This window comes from Simochromis diagramma, unplaced genomic scaffold (genome assembly GCF_900408965.1).
Source record: "Simochromis diagramma unplaced genomic scaffold, fSimDia1.1 OVJJ01000284.1, whole genome shotgun sequence".
NCBI lineage: Eukaryota > Metazoa > Chordata > Actinopteri > Cichliformes > Cichlidae > Simochromis > Simochromis diagramma.
The window spans coordinates 2,563,471-2,584,682 of record NW_024386871.1 but is presented as its reverse complement, the minus strand read 5'-3'; the positions used below and the strand labels follow the sequence as shown (position 1 = coordinate 2,584,682).

Below are 21,212 nucleotides of genomic sequence, written 5' to 3'. Positions count from 1 at the left end.
GGCACAAATCCTTCCAAAATTAATTTAGGTGGTAAGCATTACAAGAGGTTAAGTTAATAAAGCAGGAAATTGTAACCTGACTGTAGATGCTAGCCAAGTACCTCACATGACTTTTCCGTCTTTCAGGACGCGGGGAACTCACGTCAAAGGCGGTCACTAGAATGCTGTACAGATGAAGATTACTGTAACAAAAATCTGCATCCTACGCTGCCACCACTCAAACCTCCTCGTGAGTTAATTTATCCAATTTCTGCTTTTTCCCTCGTTGTAGATGAAATGCACAAAAACACCAGTAGTTCTCCAGATTGGCAGTGGCAGTTACAATGATAGATACAAGATCCTGAACTGTGGCTGATGGTGTGACAAGACACGAGATAAAAGACAGAGACATGACATTTTCATTGAGTCAAAGGAGGCTCAAGTGAAGGAGACGGTGTCAAACCGTCCTGGCGTGTCAAGAGCAAACTGATGTCTCATCGTGTTGTGTGTGTGAGTGTGTGTGAGTGAGTGAGGGAGAGAGAGAGAGAGAGAGCCTTTCCGTGTGTTTGAGAGAAAGTAAGCCTAGATTCCCAGGGAAATCACAGGCCCCAGCAGACACTGAGGGCAGATTCATCAATCTGAAACCCTATCATAGGGGATCAGGAGGGGAATTCATCGACTTGGTCGAGGGCTTCCTCTCGCTGTTGACTGGGGCCTTGAGGGAAGAAAGTGTGTGCCAGAAGAAAATGAAAAATTGATGAGTGAAATATGATTTGTACACAGTTTACTGTACTTTAGTCCTTTTTGTTTCCTTTACATGAGGCACTTTGGAAATTTCAAATTCTTTGTTTTTTCCTGTGTTTTAATGTGACGTTTCTGGAGTAGAAAGAGAGTTATTGCATTTTGACATGCAAGAATTTTTTGCATTTAACTTAGATGAGGAATTTGATAAATGACTTTTCATGACTTTAAACATTTCTGATGCTTTTTTCAATGTCTCTTTCATCCTCCCCCTCTAGTCTACGTAGATGGGAAGATCCACCATGTGGCCTTGTTGATTTCAGTCACTGTATGCACCCTTATATTGGCTGTCATTATTATTTTCTGCTACGTCAGGTAATTACATCTTACAATGAAACAGTAAAACAAACTTCATTAGGGTTTATTGAAACCTCTCTTTAGTGAATAATTAAAACTGACATATTGTGACATTTTACAGGTATAAACGACAGGAGTCTCGTCCTCGCTACAGCATTGGTCTTGAACAGGATGAGACATACATCCCCCCTGGAGAATCTCTGAAAGACTTGATAGAGCAATCACAAAGCTCTGGCTCAGGCTCAGGGCTCCCTCTATTGGTGAGACACACTCACTACATCTAAGTGCCAGTTAAATCAAAAAGATGCTTCATGGACGTGAACATCCTGGTACTTTGGTCCAAATTCATTTTGTTTTTTTCTAACATCAGGGTGTGTAATAGTTGTACATTTGATACTTATATGCCCATCATGATATCAAATTTTGGCATTATTGCAATGTTTTTAGAAAATGCATTTATTGGGTGTTTGACATTTTTGGCAAACACCGTCTGCAAATAATGTGTGCATCGTTGACACAATATCGGTATTTAATTTCTGTGTGTAATTAATACACTGTTATAGCTACAAGTTACAAGTATTTGTTTTGGGGGACTTCTTTTAATCTTGGGTAAACCTTGAGAAATGTGCCAAGACACAATAAAACAGTACCATTCCTGATTTTACTTCATAGCTCCCACATCTGACGTTCACTTAACCTTAAACTGGAGTTTTAATTCTGAAGAAATATGACAGATGTGGTGAAACACATGGGTCAGATTTTATCTAAGCATTTCCTTCTTTTTTTTTGCTTCTCCTCAGGTCCAGAGAACGATAGCCAAGCAGATTCAGATGGTGAAGCAGATAGGCAAGGGGAGATACGGAGAGGTGTGGATGGGCAGGTGGAGGGGAGAAAAGGTAGCTGTTAAAGTTTTCTTCACCACTGAGGAAGCGAGTTGGTTCAGAGAGACTGAAATCTACCAGACTGTCTTAATGAGACATGAGAACATACTGGGTGAGTCTGTTTGTCTAGTACTTACTACCTTGTCTCTGCACCTATGTGAGAATTTCTTTGTTTCTCAGTGCTTTGTGTTGCTCTTTGACTTCAGCTAAATCAAAAAAGGTGCCGAGAAAGGAGATGTAAAGGGGCAAATTAAAAGAAAAAAAATTGTATAAGTAATATAATAGCACCATACTAACCAGTCCTAAGTCAAACTGTCAGCTATTGAAAGCATGTCGTTGTTGGTGGTCCAGTGCGTTTTTGATGCTACATCACACTGCACACTGTGCGAGCCTTCTCTGTATTGCACCATTAACTTTGTCTTTATAAGTATTTGTTATCCTGAAATATGATGTCATAAAATGGCAGATATGAGTGAAAAACTGCCCAAACTCACTGAAAGATCAGGTTTCTGCACAGCTTCCCACATATTGTCAATGCACAAACGACGGTCAGTGAAGACGAAAAGAACCAAAAAACCCACAGTATATATGTCAGAAATTGTTCTGTACTCCCATGAAATTCAACAATGGGGGAAACTGCTGAATGTTAAGGTCCATCTTTCTTTGTGTTCCATACATCCCCCCCCCCCCCCCGTTCACAGGTTTTATAGCTGCAGATATTAAAGGAACTGGCTCTTGGACCCAACTCTACTTAATAACTGACTACCATGAAAATGGATCATTGTATGACTACCTCAAATCGACCACTCTAGACAACAAAGCTATGCTGCGACTGGCCTACTCCTCTGTGTCAGGACTCTGTCACCTCCACACAGAGATCTTTGGCACCCAGGGCAAACCTGCCATTGCTCACAGGGATCTGAAGAGTAAGAACATACTTGTGAAAAGAAATGGGACCTGCTGTATTGCTGACCTAGGACTGGCTGTCAAGTTTATCAGGTGAATTTCTCATGAATGTGTTCTATTTAGGATGAATGATGATAAATATTGGAATTCGTGTATTTAAAGTAATTTTTGTCCTTATTACTTTGATGTCTGACTCTTTAGTGACACAAATGAAGTAGATATTCCCCCCAATACAAGAGTCGGTACAAAGCGCTACATGCCTCCAGAGGTTCTGGAAGAGACTTTGAACAGAAGTCACTTTCAGTCTTACATCATGGCTGACATGTACAGTTTTGGGCTCATTCTCTGGGAGATTGCACGTCGCTGCATCTCAGGAGGTAAATGGAGTGAATAAATAGTTGTAACACCTTCTAAAAGCTAAACGGCACCAGAGAGGAATGTGACTCTTCTGTAACGTGTTTATTGTAGGAATCCTTGAAGAGTACCAGTTACCGTACCATGAGCTGGTTCCGACAGACCCTTCATATGAAGACATGAGAGAGGTGGTCTGCATCAAGAAGCTACGACCATCCTTTCCTAATCGATGGACCAGCGATGAGGTAAAACATGGAAAAATATTCTACATTACTCTTGCAGAAACGAACAAATCGGCAATCTCTGTAACATAAGTTTGTGTTTCCTCAGTGTTTGAGACAGATGGGAAAGCTGATGACAGAATGCTGGGCCCACAATCCAGCCTGCCGCCTCACAGCCCTACGGGTCAAAAAGACACTTGCCAAAATGTCAGAATCACAGGATATCAAGCTGTGAGAAAGCACTGCCTGGTGTGTGTTTACACGCATACAAACGGCAGGTACTAACACTGGCTCTATTCCAGGCCGTACAAGCTGGGGTTTTTTTTTTGTTTGTTTGTTTTTTTGGGGGAAAAGGAGGGGGAACATGAAGCAGAAGATCACTTGGGGGATCCCATGATGACATACTTTGAGTTCAAATGCTCAGAAATCTGCAAAGTCCCCTCAAAAACAATCAGAACTAACTGTGCATGGTCCTCTTCTGTTCTTCAAAGAAGATGAGACAATTACATTTCCGACTAGTGTGAAGACTCTAAAGCCAGATATAGGTTCCTGTTCACATGCTCCAAAGGCCTTGGAGAAAGAGACTTGAGTTTGACTTGGCACTGTACATGCTGAGATACACAAACAGGCTACTGACCAGAGAGTGGAAGAAGATATGATTGCTTTCTGTGAAAGCTACCTTAACCGTAGATGAAGGTCTGATTAAAAGAACCGAAGGGATGTGCGTCAAGGCAATCTGTTATTGCAGCATTACACCTCCTTTCTAAACACTTCCTTGGATTGAATACACTTTTGTCACTTTTAAATAGCTTTAAATTGCTCTTTGTTATGACAAGTGACACTGTGACAGAAATAAACATATTTTGAAGGTGTACACGTTTCGATTATGGTGATACCATTTGTAGACACTGAAGAAAAGGTAAATTTGTTTTGTGAGCTAATGAGAATACCAAACGTTTTCCATGTACAACTTTAAGGTAATTTGTAAAAACAAAAAAACAACGTAATAATAATAAATAAGTTAATATGTATAAATAAATCTAGATTGGGGCTCTAATGACCTCTGTGTTTCTTTAGGCTTCTTTGGGACATGTATTAAAAATAAAACCTGCCTCGGAAGAGGCGGCGTTTCACCAGTGGAATGGTTAAAGCAGAGCAGTGCCCCCCATAGCCACTGTAGAGCAAGTAGAGGAAGGAAGGCCTATCACACAATCTGGAACTGCTTCACACAAACTGTAAGGTGAAGTTTTGCTTGATTATCTAGTGATCCATTATAAATGTGTGGATTTTTGTTAGTTTAGGGGTGCCAAAAGTTGCCATGTCACGGCTCATTGTTTTTATTCACTAATTCCCAATGACTGTGGCTCCCATAACGAAAAGATGGAGTGTATTTAAAGCAGTGGGTTTAGCAGTATGCCCTTATAGTGAAAGAGTGCACTAAGAAGTTGGCTGGTTCAAGAAAGCACCCAAGCCTCACCCAAAATATTAAACCACAAGAAGTTAACTTGTTGACTCTATGAAATTTTTAGTTCCTACTTACAAGCCGCCCTTATACATGTACATTAGTGTTAAACTATTTCAGTATAATAAACCAGTTCTGTTGAACGCAAATGGCACTTTGGCACTGATTAAGTCAGTTTCTATTAGGCAAGTTCCTCCATTAACTCAAACTCTCACATAGAAACATTCCACTGTTGGGAAACTTCATGATGACATATTTCTCCAGGTAAAAAGTTATCACAGTTAGGGGCCTTGTTAGGTCATCCACAGTGGTGTGCTGTCACGACATCAGTGATTTCTCTGACTGGCTTATTTTATTTTATTTTTTAGCTTTCATAATTCCTCAGTTTCCATTTCCTTCAGAGGTCACTGAATTTCAATCTTGCTCTTGTCAACAAAACGACAGCGTTTTTCTTATGGATGGAGGTTTTGGTGTGGCAGATTTGTTGTGATATACAGTAAATGCCCTTTCTTTCCTCTTGGGTGTTGTGCCTTATTTGATCTGTATCTGCTGTAGTTGTCCGTGAGAGAAAGTCGTGTTTTTATTCAGTAAAAGGTTGAACATTCCCCCCCAATAAAGTGTTTCACTCATCCAAATGGCTGATGTTCAATTTGTGGTAGCTGAATGAGGTGAATACTAACAAGTCATTGCCTCTTACTGTTAAGACACGCGCTCCATATTTTCTTTGTTGGAAAAAAAAAAAAAAAAAAGCAGCATGCCTCATTACAACCCACTGGTGCTGCTGAGCACACAGCATGTTAAATAGTGACACCATAAGGATTTTCCGTTTCAATTTCCTCCCCTTCAGGCTTCTTTATCCCACAAATTATTGAGTCTGGAGCATGTAAATGTGAATTTCACAGAAATCATAAGAAAAATAAGTATCGGAAATGAAAAATATCTTTTTTCATGCGCTACAAATCGGATTTCTGACCAAGTTGGGATATTACACGCAAGTAAAAGTTGTGTTGAAATAAGCCACCAAATGCAGCACAGGTTTTCAGCATTGCTTATAAATATAATTTATTAATTGTCTTAAAAATTCTTTCTTACACTTTGTACAGAGAACAATTAGAGGAGATAGAGAGGCAAGCATTCAGCAAGATTGAGCAAGACTCATGAAGCGTGCCAGAATTAGCTAAAATGGACCAACACTATCCCACACTAATCAAATCAAATCACTCCCGATAGTAAAACCAGGAGTGCACGTACAAGGACAGCTCTAGATAAAGACTTCTATCATGATAACCAATGCCAAGTTTGCATAGTAGACACTGCTTTTACAAAAAAGGAACAAAAGAAAAACTTAAATTAAAAAAATCAAACATACAAACTATTAACTGTACTGCTTTTTCATATTCAGAAATTTGCCAAATATAGCTGACAGTACACAACTGTACACACTGGAAATAGAAAATATTATTTTTTTTTTTACATACTTAGATATCTTAATACTACTTTCTTCATTTTCACATCATGAAGGATCATCTCCTGGAGGCCTACACGTGCTCTCCTCATGAAAACCTCCCTTGTCTCGCTTTTGCTTTTTTAACAGAAAATCGATTCTTCTGGTAAACTGTACACTTCAAATCTGAGGTGGAGCTATGCTATTTTCTTTTTTTTTTTTAAAACAATTCCTAATGTCGTAGTTCAAAAAAATAGATGTTGTATGACTGAATTCAGCCTTTAAAGTTGTCAGTGACGTCGATGATCAAATTGTATAAAAGAGGCATTGTCATGACCTTTGGGTTCATGTTTGTTTCAGCTGATGACTAAAATATTTTAGGCTTTTATCCTCATAAGGTTTCCCATCCCTTTTACTTCCTCACATATGACATCACCATTTGAAAACATCCACTCTGTCAGTTAACCGTACACCTTTCTTGCTGTGAGCTACGCAAAATCAAACCGCGCGTACTTTTACAGCTGGTTTTACACTGATACAAGAGGTCTGAATCTTAAAGTGGCACATATTTGAACAACTGTACAAAGAAAGGAAAATCTTTGTGAAAAATCAATATCTCAAGGTTTCCTCCTGAGCGGGCAGCTATAAGATAAAATCTCTCATGACCCAAGGTAAATACTGGACCTTTTGTACCAGTGTTAAACTTGACCTCTGCCTCCCTTTTTGTCTCCTCTACATACCTGATCTTCAGTTTCATATGGCGTCTCTCCATAATTCAAAACGGAAATACCTAAGTCCAGTTTTTGAATTTTTCCCCTCTCAGGGCCAATTGTAATTATGCAAGTTGTTCTGCAAACACAAATATATTACACTTCATGTTACATAACTCCCTTTATATGATTTTTACCTGTAAATTGTAACTTTGTCATAGATACACCATGACTGGAATGTTATCTGCCAAGTAACTGATGCAGATTCCCCTCATAAGTGTCACACATATAAACACAATAAAGCTGGCAAAAAAAAGTTTATGTAAATAATAATGAACAATGAACAAAAATACGTGGTAATAAAAGGTCTTTAGAATGAACATAATGATAAGCATGTATTTACACAATCAAAATAAAATAAAAATGAAAACACTTAAAATGCTCTTATTTATCAAAGGCCACTGGATGGTGCTAGTGACCAGCAAAGTCATGGCGACGATCACAAATGAAATGCCACATGTGGCCTGATGGCAGATAACACAACTGAAGGAAACTTGAATATAATTGATTAAAATCGGTATATTAGTAGTAGATGAGCTGCATTTAATTCACTGTCATATAATTCCTGCAATCAAATCAAGTTATGTTTTCCACCCCCCCCCATTTTTTTATTTATTCTTTTGCTTTGTCCGTCTGTCCAGAAAGAAGCCCCAACAGTCTAAAAGAGACACTTCTGGGTTTGAGGTTGTGGTCAACTGCTGGTTGTTAAGTAATAGAGAAGCAGCATTAGTGCAGATTATGTTGAGACTCTCAGTGGTTTGAGATGCACTTGTAGTTTTGAGTTTGCCGTTCCTGTTTTTCCTGTCTGGATCGTGTTTTTTTTTTTTTAATGTATTTATTTATTTTTTTAAAAATGTGAAAAAGCAATGATAAAATAAAAACAAAATAAAAGTCTTAGATGCTTTACTGCAATGTACTGTGCATGATGATGAGCTTTACCTAATAATCATTATATGATTATCATACATGAAATCTTGAAATCTTACCTTAAAAAAGATTATTAAAAAAAGAAGTTATTCTTGCATCCTTCAGCAGCATAATTATCTTTGGACTGGCTTTTTGAATTAAAAAAAGAAGAAAAGAACATTAGAGGCATTGGAAGCAAGTCAAATTGCTTTTGTGTTCATTTTTCTCTGACCTGAAAGATTTTGATGGTATTTTTGAAAAAAGCCTTAATCTTAATCAACATCAAATTGGAACCATCTTTATGATAATAACCCAAAGGGGACAGTTGTTGTTGGCTTGTTTCTGGTCAGGACCCTTGATTGACAGTCACTTTGTACTCATTCTTGTATCAGGAAATGATCCACACATATGGACAGCAGAATTCATAGAGCGTTCCCTAAGAAACGATATAAAGACGACAAACTGTACTGGCAAACATGTACAGCCGAGGCTCACAAGAGAAGACTCACTTCTTTATCCCCCTCTCTCATTATCTGTTTTCCGTTCAGATGATCACCTGCCATCGCTTCCATCATTTTATGTTTATGTCCTCCCTCTCTTTTGTAATCAGTTTAGCTTCGCTCTGTGTTTGCGCCCATCTTTCTTAAGAGTCTCTAACTCACTCTCTCCGTTTCCTCACTCTACCTTCTCCCACTCTTCTGTAATCAGTTTACCTTCTTTCCCCTTATGATTCTGTTCCATTCCTACAGAGGTTTCCAAGGTCAGTACCTCTCTGCTGCTTCTTGTTCTTTGCTTCTCCTTGTTCAATATTAAAGTAACAACAAGAGAACAACCGGTGTTACTATGGACAAGCTTTTTTTTTTCTTTTTCTTTTTTTTTTTTTTTAGGCGTGTGTATGTTTTTCTGTGTTCCTGATAGATAGGTAGGGTTATCTCTCTTTCGGTCACATACGACACTGCAACATTTCGCAAATACACATACAAAGATACATAGATAGTTCCAGCACACAGCAGTTAAGGTGCCTCTCCTATCTGTTACCATGTCGGCATGATTACCATGGTATTTAATCGGTGCTCAGTCACCACAGTGGCAACTTTTCTGTTGCTAATTGGTTTGTTGCCCTCGCTGCAGGATCAACCATCGACACTTCACGCGTAATCATCTCCAGACCTCTACCATTGTCATGGTAACTGCAGTGTTTCGTCAATGTTCCGCTGTCATGGAGGCAAGGCTACTGTCGTGGCGACCCATTTCTTCCAGCACAGTGGCCAGTTCATTTAGGTCTCCATCAGGGAAATGTTGGGCCTCCCAGAGATCCAGGATTACGCCTGTTGGACTGGACTTGGTGGCAAAGTAGTTCAGGTATCTGAAATGAACATTAAGGAGTGAGGGGGTGAGTGACAAAGCATAGATAAGTCAATATTATGCAACAGACAAAGATGAATTCCAATTCCAAATTATTTTTAAAAGATTAAATTGGAATATTTGAAATTTGCTCTCTGAAAAGCATGGGCAGTGAATGACTCAGCAGTGTGACGTGAACGGCTTCATTGTCTAATCGCTAAGACAGATTTCATCCAAAACTTTAAAAGATGTGTCACTTGCTGGACACTCGGTACAGACAGTTTAGATGACCCTCCTCATTGAGAAAGCACACGTGAGATGTGGAGAAAGTAAAACAAGCATATGTTATCTACAGTGATGTTAATGTCATTATGAATTTTGATATTTAGACAGAGGTAAAAAATAAATAAATAAAATATGGAATGACCATTTTTCTTTAGCTGAACCATTTTCCATGATTCACATTGTAAAACAGAAACATTACACTTGACCTAGTCTGCAATGACCAATCAACCCATCAACATTCATGAGACGGTACATTTTGGCCAAAAGCAGGACAGCTTATACAGCATGCATAATATGTAATGATTGATGCTGATTATTTTATCAGCCCATGTGGGATGTGTGATGAAAAAACAAAATAGCGTTTTAATGTGAAATTCTAAGTGCATAACATATAATATAAAACATTCTGAAACTTCTATTTAACAAGGTGATGAATTATTTCCCTCTTCAAGACTTGAGACTATCGCACAATAAAGCAGCACAGACAGACAGAAGAACTTACTATAAAGAAATACACTTTATCGGGTCCTCTATAGTATAGCATTTGCTATCAGCTGTGGTGTAAGGAAGCATAAATGAAATTTGACAGGTTAATTTCCTTATTTTTTGGACATTTTTATTACCCATGTTCACTTCAAAATATTTTAGACAAATGTGGGGGAAGAAAATGTTATTGCATTAGAACTAAACCGTGGCGAGTCAAAGTACACAGTGGCTGCAGAGGAAAAGTCTGAGACATCTGTGACAAAAATCTCAATTTCTTCTTTGAAGTGCAAAAGCCAGAGATTGAGCTTCACGGGGTAAAACCGAAGCTTTTTGTTCTTCTGTAAATCCTGTGATTGTACTGTTGGCATACTCTGGCGAGCTTTGGTGCTGTTTAAATGCAACCACAAACATCCCTTCATCCCCATACTCCTCATTTTAATCGGTTTCTCTTCTTATAGACTTTCTTAATTTTTCACAGTTCTCTCGTTCAAAACGTCTAATAAATAAATTCCTATTACTTTCTCTCCAACTTTGTTTCCCTTTGTTTCATGTTCTGCGTCAGACTCCATCTGCCTGCAGTATGCGATAAGGAGTATCCTGCTGTTAAATGAACTCGACAGCTAAGATTGGCCTTTTCTTTTTTGTGTGAGTTTCCAGCATTTGTTTTAAAGCCATTTCACTGCATTGGATCAAAACTCCTAAACTTTCTGAGTGTTTCTGCGCGTGCCAGAGTGGGTACATTTGAGGTCTCATCATTTATATATACATGAAAAGGTTATGTAAGGAATAAGGACTGTGACCGCAGATCGTGAGTAACACTAAGAAGTAAAATGGAAATGACGTAGCAGCCACTAGAGCAGAGGGGAGAGAAGATGATACTCCTTTGTTAGACCTTTTCATCGTGGTCCTTTTGAAGAGTACCTTTTTAAGTGGAAATGTGGAAGTAAACAACAATTTGGCTAGCTTTTTCGCCCACTGATGAGGAATATTTGGTGCCCACATCAACACACTGCTTCATGAGCTGGCTGCCTGCTGGGACAATGATGTGCACTTGTGCCCAATTATCCTCTCAATATCTGGCTATGCTTCGGTAGCTGCTGGTAAACGAACCTCCAGTCTAAATCATTAGGACACACATCTGCACACAGAGTTTCTGCGGATGTTACCTGTGAGTTAAATCCAAAGAGGAAATGTCCTTTTAATTTACTAATCAGGAGTCCAGCAGTGCTGCTTTGCCCAAGAGAGATTCTGAAGAGATGCAGTTTCAAAATACTGAAAGGTGTTCAAGGACTTGATCAGTTAATTTCTACTGAAGTGCAACAAGTGATTCTCTGTGATTTTCTTCTGGTGAAGAGATGAAACAGGCTATTATTAAGCCTGAATGAGGACTCAAATCAAGTAAAACAACTAAGAGAAGCATCCATAAAACAAATGCCAAGTGTCACCTGTCAAGGTTGAGTTTGTGGGCCAGCATCCTCCAGTCGTTGCCTCTGGTCTGTGGTGCATCCAGGCTTCCACACAACTTCTGTCTGATGGATAAAGGAATCCGAAAGGCGTTGGGCCCCACTAAAGTTGTAATGTTACTGGCAGGGTCCATCAGGGATGTGTCTATACAGTGGACCTCCTGAAAAGACAGAAAGAAACTGGTCAGTTGTTATTTTAAAGGCTCCCGCTCTCTCTTTGTTTGTGTAATTCCAGCAAGCTTGAAAGTCAATATTTGGTATGGCCACCGTTATTCTTCAACAGATTTTGAAGTCTCTTATGCAAGCTTTCTCGTAATTTCTTTAAGTAGTCTTCAAGAATAGTTTTCCTGGCATTCTGAAGAAGATTCAAAGCTCTTCTTTGGATGTTGGCTGTCTTTTGTTCCAGTCAAGATGTTTTAGCCATGCTGCTTCAATAATGTTGAGGTCCGAGCTCTGAAGAGGCCAGTCCATAAGTGACAGAGTTCCACTGTGTGTTTCTCTATCCAGGTATGCTTTCAGTGTATTGGCACGGCATTTGGGATCAATCTCATGCTGAAAAATGAAGCCAATCAGATGCTTCCACTTGATACTGCATAGAGGGTCAATCAATGTCTGATGGTACTCTTCTGTTTTCAGTTTTGATAAGATCCCCGACATCGCTAGTTGTAGCACTAGTTGCACATGCTGATGATGATCTGAAGCAAAGATTTAAAATTTGCTTTCACCACTACATAAAACCCATGATGAGACTGTTTCAGTGAACAGCAGGGGAATCAACTGGGAAGACAGATGCATCTCTCAGGTCCTGTGTGTCCTATTTGTTGTTGGTTTTTTGGCCTACCACTTCTTTTGTTCTTTACTTTCCTCAGTTTTTTTAGGACAAACTGTACATCATCGAGTCACACCAAATTTTCAGGTAATAGTTTTTTTGCGAATCACCTTATTGGTGCATAAATACCATTTTCTGCCTGTTAAACTGGTTGGCATTTTTCAGAGTTTAAACAAATGAAATGAGGGAAATGAGTTTTTGTGACAGGCTGATAGTGACAAAGTGCCTAAAGATACAATTCAAAATTGTTTTTTGCTAATTTGTCTGTTATGTCTAGTCACAACACTGCTTCTTCCCCTGATGCCTGTTTGGGCTTGAATAAAGCCTGGAGATGTTGCTCTGCCTCCTTGGAAGCAAACAGAAAGAAATGGTGGCTCAAGACTTTTGCACAAAAGTTATTCATTATGAGAAATGTTGTCGTATCCCCAGACTCATACAGTACATCTTTTGCAATAGCGACACAGGATGGGGATGGTTCTATAGACGAAAATGTGCATTTATGTAAGAACCATCATATTTCTAGTTCACCCACATCTCTGCCTGGCTGTCTCTATTTGCTGCTTGCCTTTGGTGTGACCAATTACATTTGGTGTCTCCTAAGTAATGCAAGAGTGTAACAAACACAAAAATCTGCTCCCGAGCACTCTCTCCTCTCAATGTCAATCCCTGTCTCTTTTCTAAACCTTCATCCCATTAATCTGCCACTCCTGGGTTGAAAGGAGGCAGCAGCCTAATGAATGTTGCTTGGCAGAGGGAAACAACAACAGCCACTGTTGATGTGAATGATTACTATTTACTGCATCTACTTAGCCTCAATTTATGGCAGAAAGCTCTCTGCTGCTGGAGACTGAATGACTGATGCAACGGGACATCTCTGTTGAAATAATGCTTTAAATCTGCTTTGCTTTTCATTGTTTAACATTGTTGAGGATCTACAACATTTTGCTTAATGTGCAGCACACACAAACAGACATGGAGTTAAAGTACTTAGATGTTTAGCTCCAGCTGTCAAATGTGACCCAGGTTAGATCAAAGCAGTTATGTAATGGCTTATTTCAAATGGACCACAACCTAAAATTTTAAATCTGTTGCAATAGCACACAGTTGCCACAAAATCAAATCCACTGTGCAAATTTACACAACTGTGTCATTGTCCAAAACTTGCAGACCTAACTATATCAAAAACATCAGTATCTGTCAAGCAGAAACTGTGACTTTTAGACTTTTCAAATTAGATCACAAAGTTGATTATAATTATATATTTTTAATGATTTTTAAAAAAGAAACTGTCAAATATTCATTTCAGTATTGCCCTAGAAGTCTGCTATCAGCTGGGTATAGTATGGACTGGATGATTTAAAAGTGATGCAAGGGTGGTTGATAGATGTGTGGCTGCTTCTGCGAATCTAGGCAGTATTGCCTTTATAAATGGAGAAATATGACTATTCTTTCATCATTTGATGTTTAAATATTCTTTACACTATGGTGTCATTTTCATTAACCTCAAAGAAATGTCTTTTCTGGGTTACACTCATTTACAATGTTGTGCTCAGCAAGTACTGCTGAGGAACACTGAACATGTGGAACTCTTCCCGCTATTCCAAAAGTACTTTAGCAAATAGTAAAAGAAAAATAAGAGAAACATCCATTCTTCTAAGCCACTTTACCTTATCTACAAAAAAAGAGAAACATTTTTTTAAAGCACAGTGCTATTACCCTGACCACCATGGGAGAATTTGAAGCCGTTACATTTAAAAAGAATGGACTGACCTACGACCAAAGCCATTCACACACAGACACGCATACATTCAGTGACTTCATGGTAAAATGGCCTAGCAAAATCAAAGAGGAGCTATTCAACTTGTGTTGTGTGACCTCTAACCCTAGTATGAATGATTGAACAGAGTCACAGAACCATAGCAGAAACCCTGACTGTCTGACAGACAGTGAAAAAACTTAGTGACTTTAGGACCTTTTGTACAAGAATGAAGAAGTTAGGAAGCAAGGATGTAGAAAGAAATGTCTCTCTCTCTGTATTACTCATTCAGCATGTTTCAGCATGTATTAGTTTATTTCATCCCTAGCCAGTGGGAGTTAATGTTGCTGTCTGCAGCTATCTTGCACATGCAAGCAGTATAAACTGTGTTATAGCGCTTCTGATGTATGTAAATGTTAAATTAAATGAAGCACTTTCTTCAAGCGATGCACACACAGACACACTACGACGTAAACCCATGATACATCCGGGGCAATTTTAAGGTTTAGTATCTTGCCCAGGTAGCCTACCCTGCGGCATGCAGATTGTAGGGAATGGGGATCGAACCAACAACATTCTGATTAGTGGACAGCACACAGTCGCCCCCAATATATATGTAAATTTCTACAAGCTTACCTCCTCCAATGTGTTGCTGAGCTGAAAGATCTGTCCTTCTCCTTCTACCTGCCGTACACACAGTTTGCAGCTGATTTCTGTGGTGGCTGGACTTAATCTCTCCAGGGTGAAGGTACAGTGAAGAGTTCTCTGACTGCCACTCCAAACCTGGTAGAACGGGATCTCCTACAACATGCACAAACGTAGAAAATAAATACACGTTTTTTCAAAAATCATTTTTCCAGGTAAATGCACCAGTACTACTGTTTTCCAGAATTTAACAATAAAAACATAACTTTAGCATGTGAAATGTGGACTTTTCTCCACATTTGTAAATTTTGTGACCATTTGAGGTCATAAATGATTTTGGTGCCTGTATAGAATTGTTACATTTCAAAGTGCATCTACATGTGCATCCTTCTTACCTGATATTTTGCAATGAGTTTGCTCTTCCAATGTGTGCTTGGCACGTCATGGATGGACAGCCTCAGATTATGTGTGCTGTCCTTAAAGTTCAGCGTCTTTGGCTCATCCAGAAGCTTTCCTCCCATCTGGGTCTCCATCTGAAGAACCTCCTACACAAAACCCCACATAAAGAAATAACAACTTTATATTTACTCTCCAGGTTTCCCTCTGCTTCATCTCACTCACTGGACCATTTTCATACATTAGCGAATGTATAAGACCTTTGATTTAATTTGCAAAATTACTGCACATAAGGCACCATAAAACATCTAAAATGCATTAAAGATTTAATGAGATATCATCACACATCTCCATGCTTGTATGTCCTGATTTTAAGCAAAGCTTTGCTTTGCTAAACGCACTGAACTGAAAAGACACATTAAGAGGCTCAATAAAACCCTTGATTAATAATGCCCCACCAGTCAATGTACTGCTGTTTTGAGATATGAGGAAATGAAGCATATCTTTAATGCAATATGGTAAAATTAAATTACTTCTATTGGCATTAAAAGATGACTTCAATGTATCATATTGCTTACACTCTGGGCTTTAATACACTAAAAGAATAAACCTATTACAAATGATTACATTTTCGTCTTTTATGATGGTTGTTGCATCTAGTTTTAAATTCAGCAATAAAGCCTGTCTAGCTTCAAAGGATGAGAAAGGACAACCTCACTCCAGATCTAAAGGTGAAGCAAAGTACTTATTGTGGATTGTTTGTTGCAACGCACTGTGTTTGATTTCAATATAAAAATGACACACTCCATTTATTGTTTAGCCAATTGTGCAGGGAAGAAAACACTACGAAAGTACCAAAGTTATTTTTTATTTTGTGGGGATTTTTACTGACCCTAATAAAAAAGACATCTGTATGTATTTTTGGGTAAGTTCACACCAAGAGAATACTACAGAATTATATCTGAGCCATATTAATTGGCTCTTGAAAATACACACAGAAGCACTCGTTTATACTAAGTTATCCGTTTGAATTTTGATGCCTCCTACAACCTTTTCAAAATAATCAATTCCTCCAGCCAGCCTATCAATTATACTAAACAAAGTCCTCATCATTGGAAAAGAAAAGCACACCCCTGAACTCTCAATTAGAGCTACAATTGCTTGTTTGAACTGGTAAAACTAAGTGTTTTTTTATGTTTGTGCAAGAGTGTGCATGGCTGTGTGCCACTGACACTTGACTTAACATTGCATGCATAAATTACCACTGTTAATCTCCCATATCAGATGGTCCCTCCAGTGCTTTGAATTTGTTTGAATTCAGCAGCACTGCTGCTTTGACATTGCTTGACCCTGTGTTGTTTACTCCTTCTTAGCTCATTTCCAGAAGACAAGAGCTGCAGAAGCTTCTATTTACGACTCTGTGAAGCCCTTTCTGTTCAAATGCTTATGTATACATTTCTTTTCAAATGTAAATTATCATGAAAGCATTTTAGTATGGGTAGTCCAAGAGAGAGCTAAATCTCTCACAGCACTAATAAATGCAGCAACACTTTTAGCCGATAGTATCAAATGCCTTCGGTGTTATTCAAGGCACTGGGGTGAATACGTACTCTATTTATCTAATATGTCTATTAAAACACAAGTGGAAAAAATACTACTTGGCTTGGGATTTATTTAGCTTCAATTCTTTACCTTGAGTGCATCTTGAGTATCATCCAGACAATAGACCCTGATGTGATAGTCCAAAGTTGTGCAGGAAACGGGCCCAAAAACAGCCAGCTTGAGCCTCTTGGCAGCTGCTTTGCCAATTGACTGGCCCACCAGGCAGTACGTCCCCAGTGTCTCTGTCAGAATGTGGCATGCCTCTGAGTCCATCTGCACATAGCAGGGGGTGGTGAAGTTTTCCTCTCCCACTACAACCACATCCTTCAGGAACCAGATACAAAAAGAAAGGAGAAAATGTTTTTTATACACAGTACCATTTTGTGCCTATGACGGGTGACTGTGAATGCAATGTTGGAAGTTCTTTAACACAGTACTGTTGAAATACCATGTGAGCCTTTACTCATCTCAATCAAAGAGTTCTTTCATTTAAGAAAGGCCACCTTTTAAATTAAATCCACGATAGGTGCTGTTGTCAAATCAAACTTAACACTTGCTCAATCTGTTTCATATTAAAACTGCTCCAGACATTCATAGGCATAATTTCCTTTCTCATCTGAAGAGCTTTTTTTAATTTTTCTTAGCAAAACGGTGGATTTAATCAGCATTAAACCTGAGATAAATGTCACAGTAGGATCACGTTGAGCAAAACTGCGTGACAACAGTGTTTGGCTTAAAACAATACATGTGATCAATATAGAGCAGAGTATTGTTAAAGAGACCATGAAAATGTAGATTATTTGCAAAGTGAATTTACAAAGTGAGCCATGGTCTGGTTAATCTTGTTTTCCCACCTTTTTTTTTTTTTTTGGTCATACAGACCACTATTGTTAAAAGCTGGCTGTTATTTGAGTACAGGCTTTATTTGAGAATTTACGGGCATTAAGCCACATCCTGTCTGTTAACATAACCTGACAGCACCTGCATTTGGAAGCTTTTCCACTAATGCAAACAGCCCATAAGTAAGCAAGGTTGCGGTTTATTTCAAATGCATTCCGCTCCTATAAACAGGTTTGTTTGCCGTTTTTGTTTTTATGCAAATTGAGTTAAGAGGTTTTCTTAACTCTAGAGGATTTTTAAAAGGTAAAAAAAAGCACAGTTATTATTGTTGAGTTGTTACTTGCAAAAAGACAGTATGTGATGCACTGCTTGTAGTTTAACAACAAAAAAAGAAGGTTTTTCCAACACGCATGAATATAATACAGAATATAAATCTTTTTTAGCACACTGTAAGTGTATTTGCTGTATATACTTATAGAAGTACATCAGTGTGAACTTCGGGAGAATGATGAGACTTGGTTAAAGAGGTTGTCTGTGAAGTGTGTCCAATCCCGCTGTGGGATATCTGCTGGCTGTAGCTCATATCGTTTCTACAGTTCCCTGTCGCAGCCTGAGTTATGGTAAATCCATGCGTTTCTCTTGGTTAACGGAGGATGCACAGGCTATCTGTGTTCTTATTATGTGACCACTGGATCCGCAATTAGTTGTGCAGATATCCATGTTTGCTTGTGTGACTCCGTTAACGTGTGATACAAATATTGAGTATTGAATCACAGTTCATGCGGGGTTGTGTTCCTACAGATGAGCTGAATCAATACAAAGAGGTCAGGAAGCAGTGTGGTAGGAATCTGTTATTACTGGTAATCACAACTGTGGCTGCTCCCCCCTGATATGAGGGGAATTCAATTACCTTTCCTCTCACTCTTTTGGGGAAAACTTTGTGATGGGAAATGGATGTTCTACTGCAATAAAAGAAAAACAAATCGACTTCCTGATGAAATTCCACTTTTCATTTTTCTTGTTTTTTTTTTTAACCACTCTGCACTGAGCCTCTCCTCTGAATCTCTCTCACTCTCACACGCACAAACGTGTACACACACACACACACACACACACACAGTCTTATGCATGGCTAATTGTGCAAAGACATTGTGTTGAGCTGTGATAAGCAACAGAAGACAGCATACGGGCGCCTTGTAGACACAGTGATGCTGCAAGACAGTCTTATCACCCACACCCACACACAAGGATGCACACATGCGCACACACACAGACACACGCAGTAGATTGCTGAGGTAGAGACTTCATGCTGAGAGACACGGGAGGAGAGAGGAAGAGAAGGATAGAAAAAAAGGAGAGATAGAAGCATAAGAAGAAAGATGAGAGAAGAGGAGGATGGCAGAAGCATAACAAATTGCTTCTGATAGGAGTCTTCAACCCCCTGCTTGTCTACTAGCCTGTAGGCAATTTCTGTTTACCAAATTTTCTCTCCTTCTCTCCATCTCTTCCTCTCTCTCGCTCAATGAATACACAGAGTGTATGTGTAATTCAGGTTATTCCTCTATATGCTGTGTGTGTACCGTGCAAATGACTGCATATCACTTACTTGGTTATGGCTGTGGGCAGGTTTGCCATTACTTTGTGTAAACAATTATTTGCAGACTTTTTCACATTTAGAAAATTTTACTGTACACGTGCATCTCTGTGTATTCACATCCGTCAGAAATTTCAATTTCTCATTAGCTGGCAACACAGCGACAGCTTTTCTTTTCAAAAGCTGTATGTTGCCTCTCTCTAAAAACAGTGGAACATAAATAGTGCACACAAACAAAAAGGACACAAAGCTGAACGCTCACCTCCCATTCTCCCATGGCCAGCTGATTCTTCAGCTGTATGAGCCAGTCTTCCTGGACATTGTCAGCGCAGTGGTGGATGGTGAGAATCACTGGTCTGGTCAGCAGGGCTCCTGGAGGTCCACAGCTCACCACTGGGCTAAGAACTGTCTGGATGTCCTCTACTGGGGGTCTGGGAAACACAGATAACACTGAGGTGACACGACAGAAAAGAGCAACAGGAGGGCTGCGCTGTCGGATCCCAGCTACTGCGAACTTCAATCGCACAAAGCTAAATTGGTTCCCTTCAGGTCTGTGTTTTGTTTTTACCTTGTTAATATTTTGGACAACTAAAGAATCTTCATATACTCTAATTCTATTCTAATCTTAATATATTGATACCCTTAAATAGTCCATATTCATTGTGGATAAAGAGAAATATTTTAAGCCTTTTTTTGCTCACAAAAATTGGAAAACTAGTATCTCAAAATTTTGGATTACGTAATTTTGAGAAAATTACTATTCAGTCAGTTTAAACACCGTGCATCTCTCTGTCTAACTGCGTACTCACAACCATAATTCTGGGGAAGCTTGCTGACTTGACAATTCTCCCGAAGGTGATTATCGACACTGTCCATAAGGAGGGTCACTGCTGAAAAGGCTGTCTGTTTGCAGAGCGCTGCATCGAAGTGTGTTAATGGAAAGTTGACTGGAAGGAAAAGGTGCACAAGCAACAAGGATCACCGTAGTCTTGAGAGGATTGTCAAGAAAAGTCAATTCGAGAACTTGGGAGAGCTTCACAAGGAGAGGACTGAGGCATCTACTCAGAGGCTTTAGAGCACTTCATGCTGCCATCTGCTGACAAGCTTAGCCGATTTCCTTTTGCAGCATGACTTGGCACCTGCACACACTGTCAAAACTACTACCAACTCACCGTATTATTACAGTGCTTGATTGGCCAGCCGATACACCTGACCTGAACTCCATAAATAATCTATGGAGTATTGTCAAAACGATGACAATGCGCTTAAATAAAAAACCCAGATAAGTGAAAGGTTACTATCAAAGCACCCTCAATGACACTTCAGCAGGGCCACAAACTGACTGCCTACATGCCACAAGCAGTAATGCAGTAATTTGTGTTAAAGCAGTGTAGACTAAAATACTTTTCAGAATTGGACATGTGTATTGTAAATGCTTTTTTGATTGATCATAGAAAATAATCTAATAATATTAGATACCAGGTTTCTGATTTTCATGCTATAAGCCATCATTATCATTAAAAACGTCTGTTTACCTTTTCAGCTGAATTTGGAAAAAAGAAAAAAACAAGTTTCCCACAATATTCTAATTTTTTGAGATGCACTAGTACAAAGCTGGACATTTACGTGTGAGGGGAATAGATTACCTTTGCAACTTAGAGAACAGAAGAAAAACAGAGCAAGAACAAACTCTATTGGAGAATGATTTGTATAGTCAGCCTCAGTTGGATTCAATAGCTTGCAGCTCACGGGGCAGAAAATAAAAGGCTACTAATCATGCACTCTTGTGCTTTTTATACATCTAAATGTTGGAACCTCAAGCACTCACTAACTAATGTATGACTCAGTACTGCAGCAGAAAACTTCAACATCCACAAGATCATACATAGCAGTCTCATTTGTAAATTGAAAATTGAAACCAGATACTTAAACAACACTCGCAGTAAACACA

At 39.0% G+C, this 21,212-nt stretch overlaps 2 protein-coding genes across 5 annotated transcripts in view; one reads left to right on the top strand and one right to left on the bottom strand.

Annotated features, from left to right (window-relative positions):
- Window positions 1-5,674, top strand: part of bmpr1ba (bone morphogenetic protein receptor, type IBa) — a 69,268-nt gene extending 63,594 nt beyond the window's left edge. For 2 of the 3 annotated variants that reach the window (XM_040031626.1, XM_040031625.1), the window contains 8 exons: window positions 127-229; window positions 999-1,095; window positions 1,199-1,337; window positions 1,878-2,070; window positions 2,660-2,957; window positions 3,066-3,241; window positions 3,333-3,463; window positions 3,549-5,650. In XM_040031626.1, the coding sequence (XP_039887560.1) occupies window positions 127-229; window positions 999-1,095; window positions 1,199-1,337; window positions 1,878-2,070; window positions 2,660-2,957; window positions 3,066-3,241; window positions 3,333-3,463; window positions 3,549-3,674 (1,263 nt within the window). In that variant the 3' untranslated portion in view covers window positions 3,675-5,650. Of the gene's footprint in view, window positions 1-126; window positions 230-998; window positions 1,096-1,198; window positions 1,338-1,877; window positions 2,071-2,659; window positions 2,958-3,065; window positions 3,242-3,332; window positions 3,464-3,548 lie in introns of all 3 variants that reach the window. The other variant, XM_040031627.1, reaches the window with a different exon arrangement.
- Window positions 5,675-6,511: 837 nt separating this feature from the next.
- Window positions 6,512-21,212, bottom strand: part of si:ch73-72b7.1 (netrin receptor UNC5C) — a 180,307-nt gene continuing 165,606 nt past the window's right edge. For both annotated transcript variants that reach the window (XM_040031617.1, XM_040031618.1), the window contains 6 exons: window positions 19,524-19,692; window positions 16,918-17,151; window positions 15,225-15,374; window positions 14,821-14,985; window positions 11,582-11,760; window positions 6,512-9,387 (listed from right to left, as the gene is read on the bottom strand). In XM_040031617.1, the coding sequence (XP_039887551.1) occupies window positions 9,225-9,387; window positions 11,582-11,760; window positions 14,821-14,985; window positions 15,225-15,374; window positions 16,918-17,151; window positions 19,524-19,692 (1,060 nt within the window). In that variant the 3' untranslated portion in view covers window positions 6,512-9,224. The remainder of the gene's footprint in view (window positions 9,388-11,581; window positions 11,761-14,820; window positions 14,986-15,224; window positions 15,375-16,917; window positions 17,152-19,523; window positions 19,693-21,212) is intronic.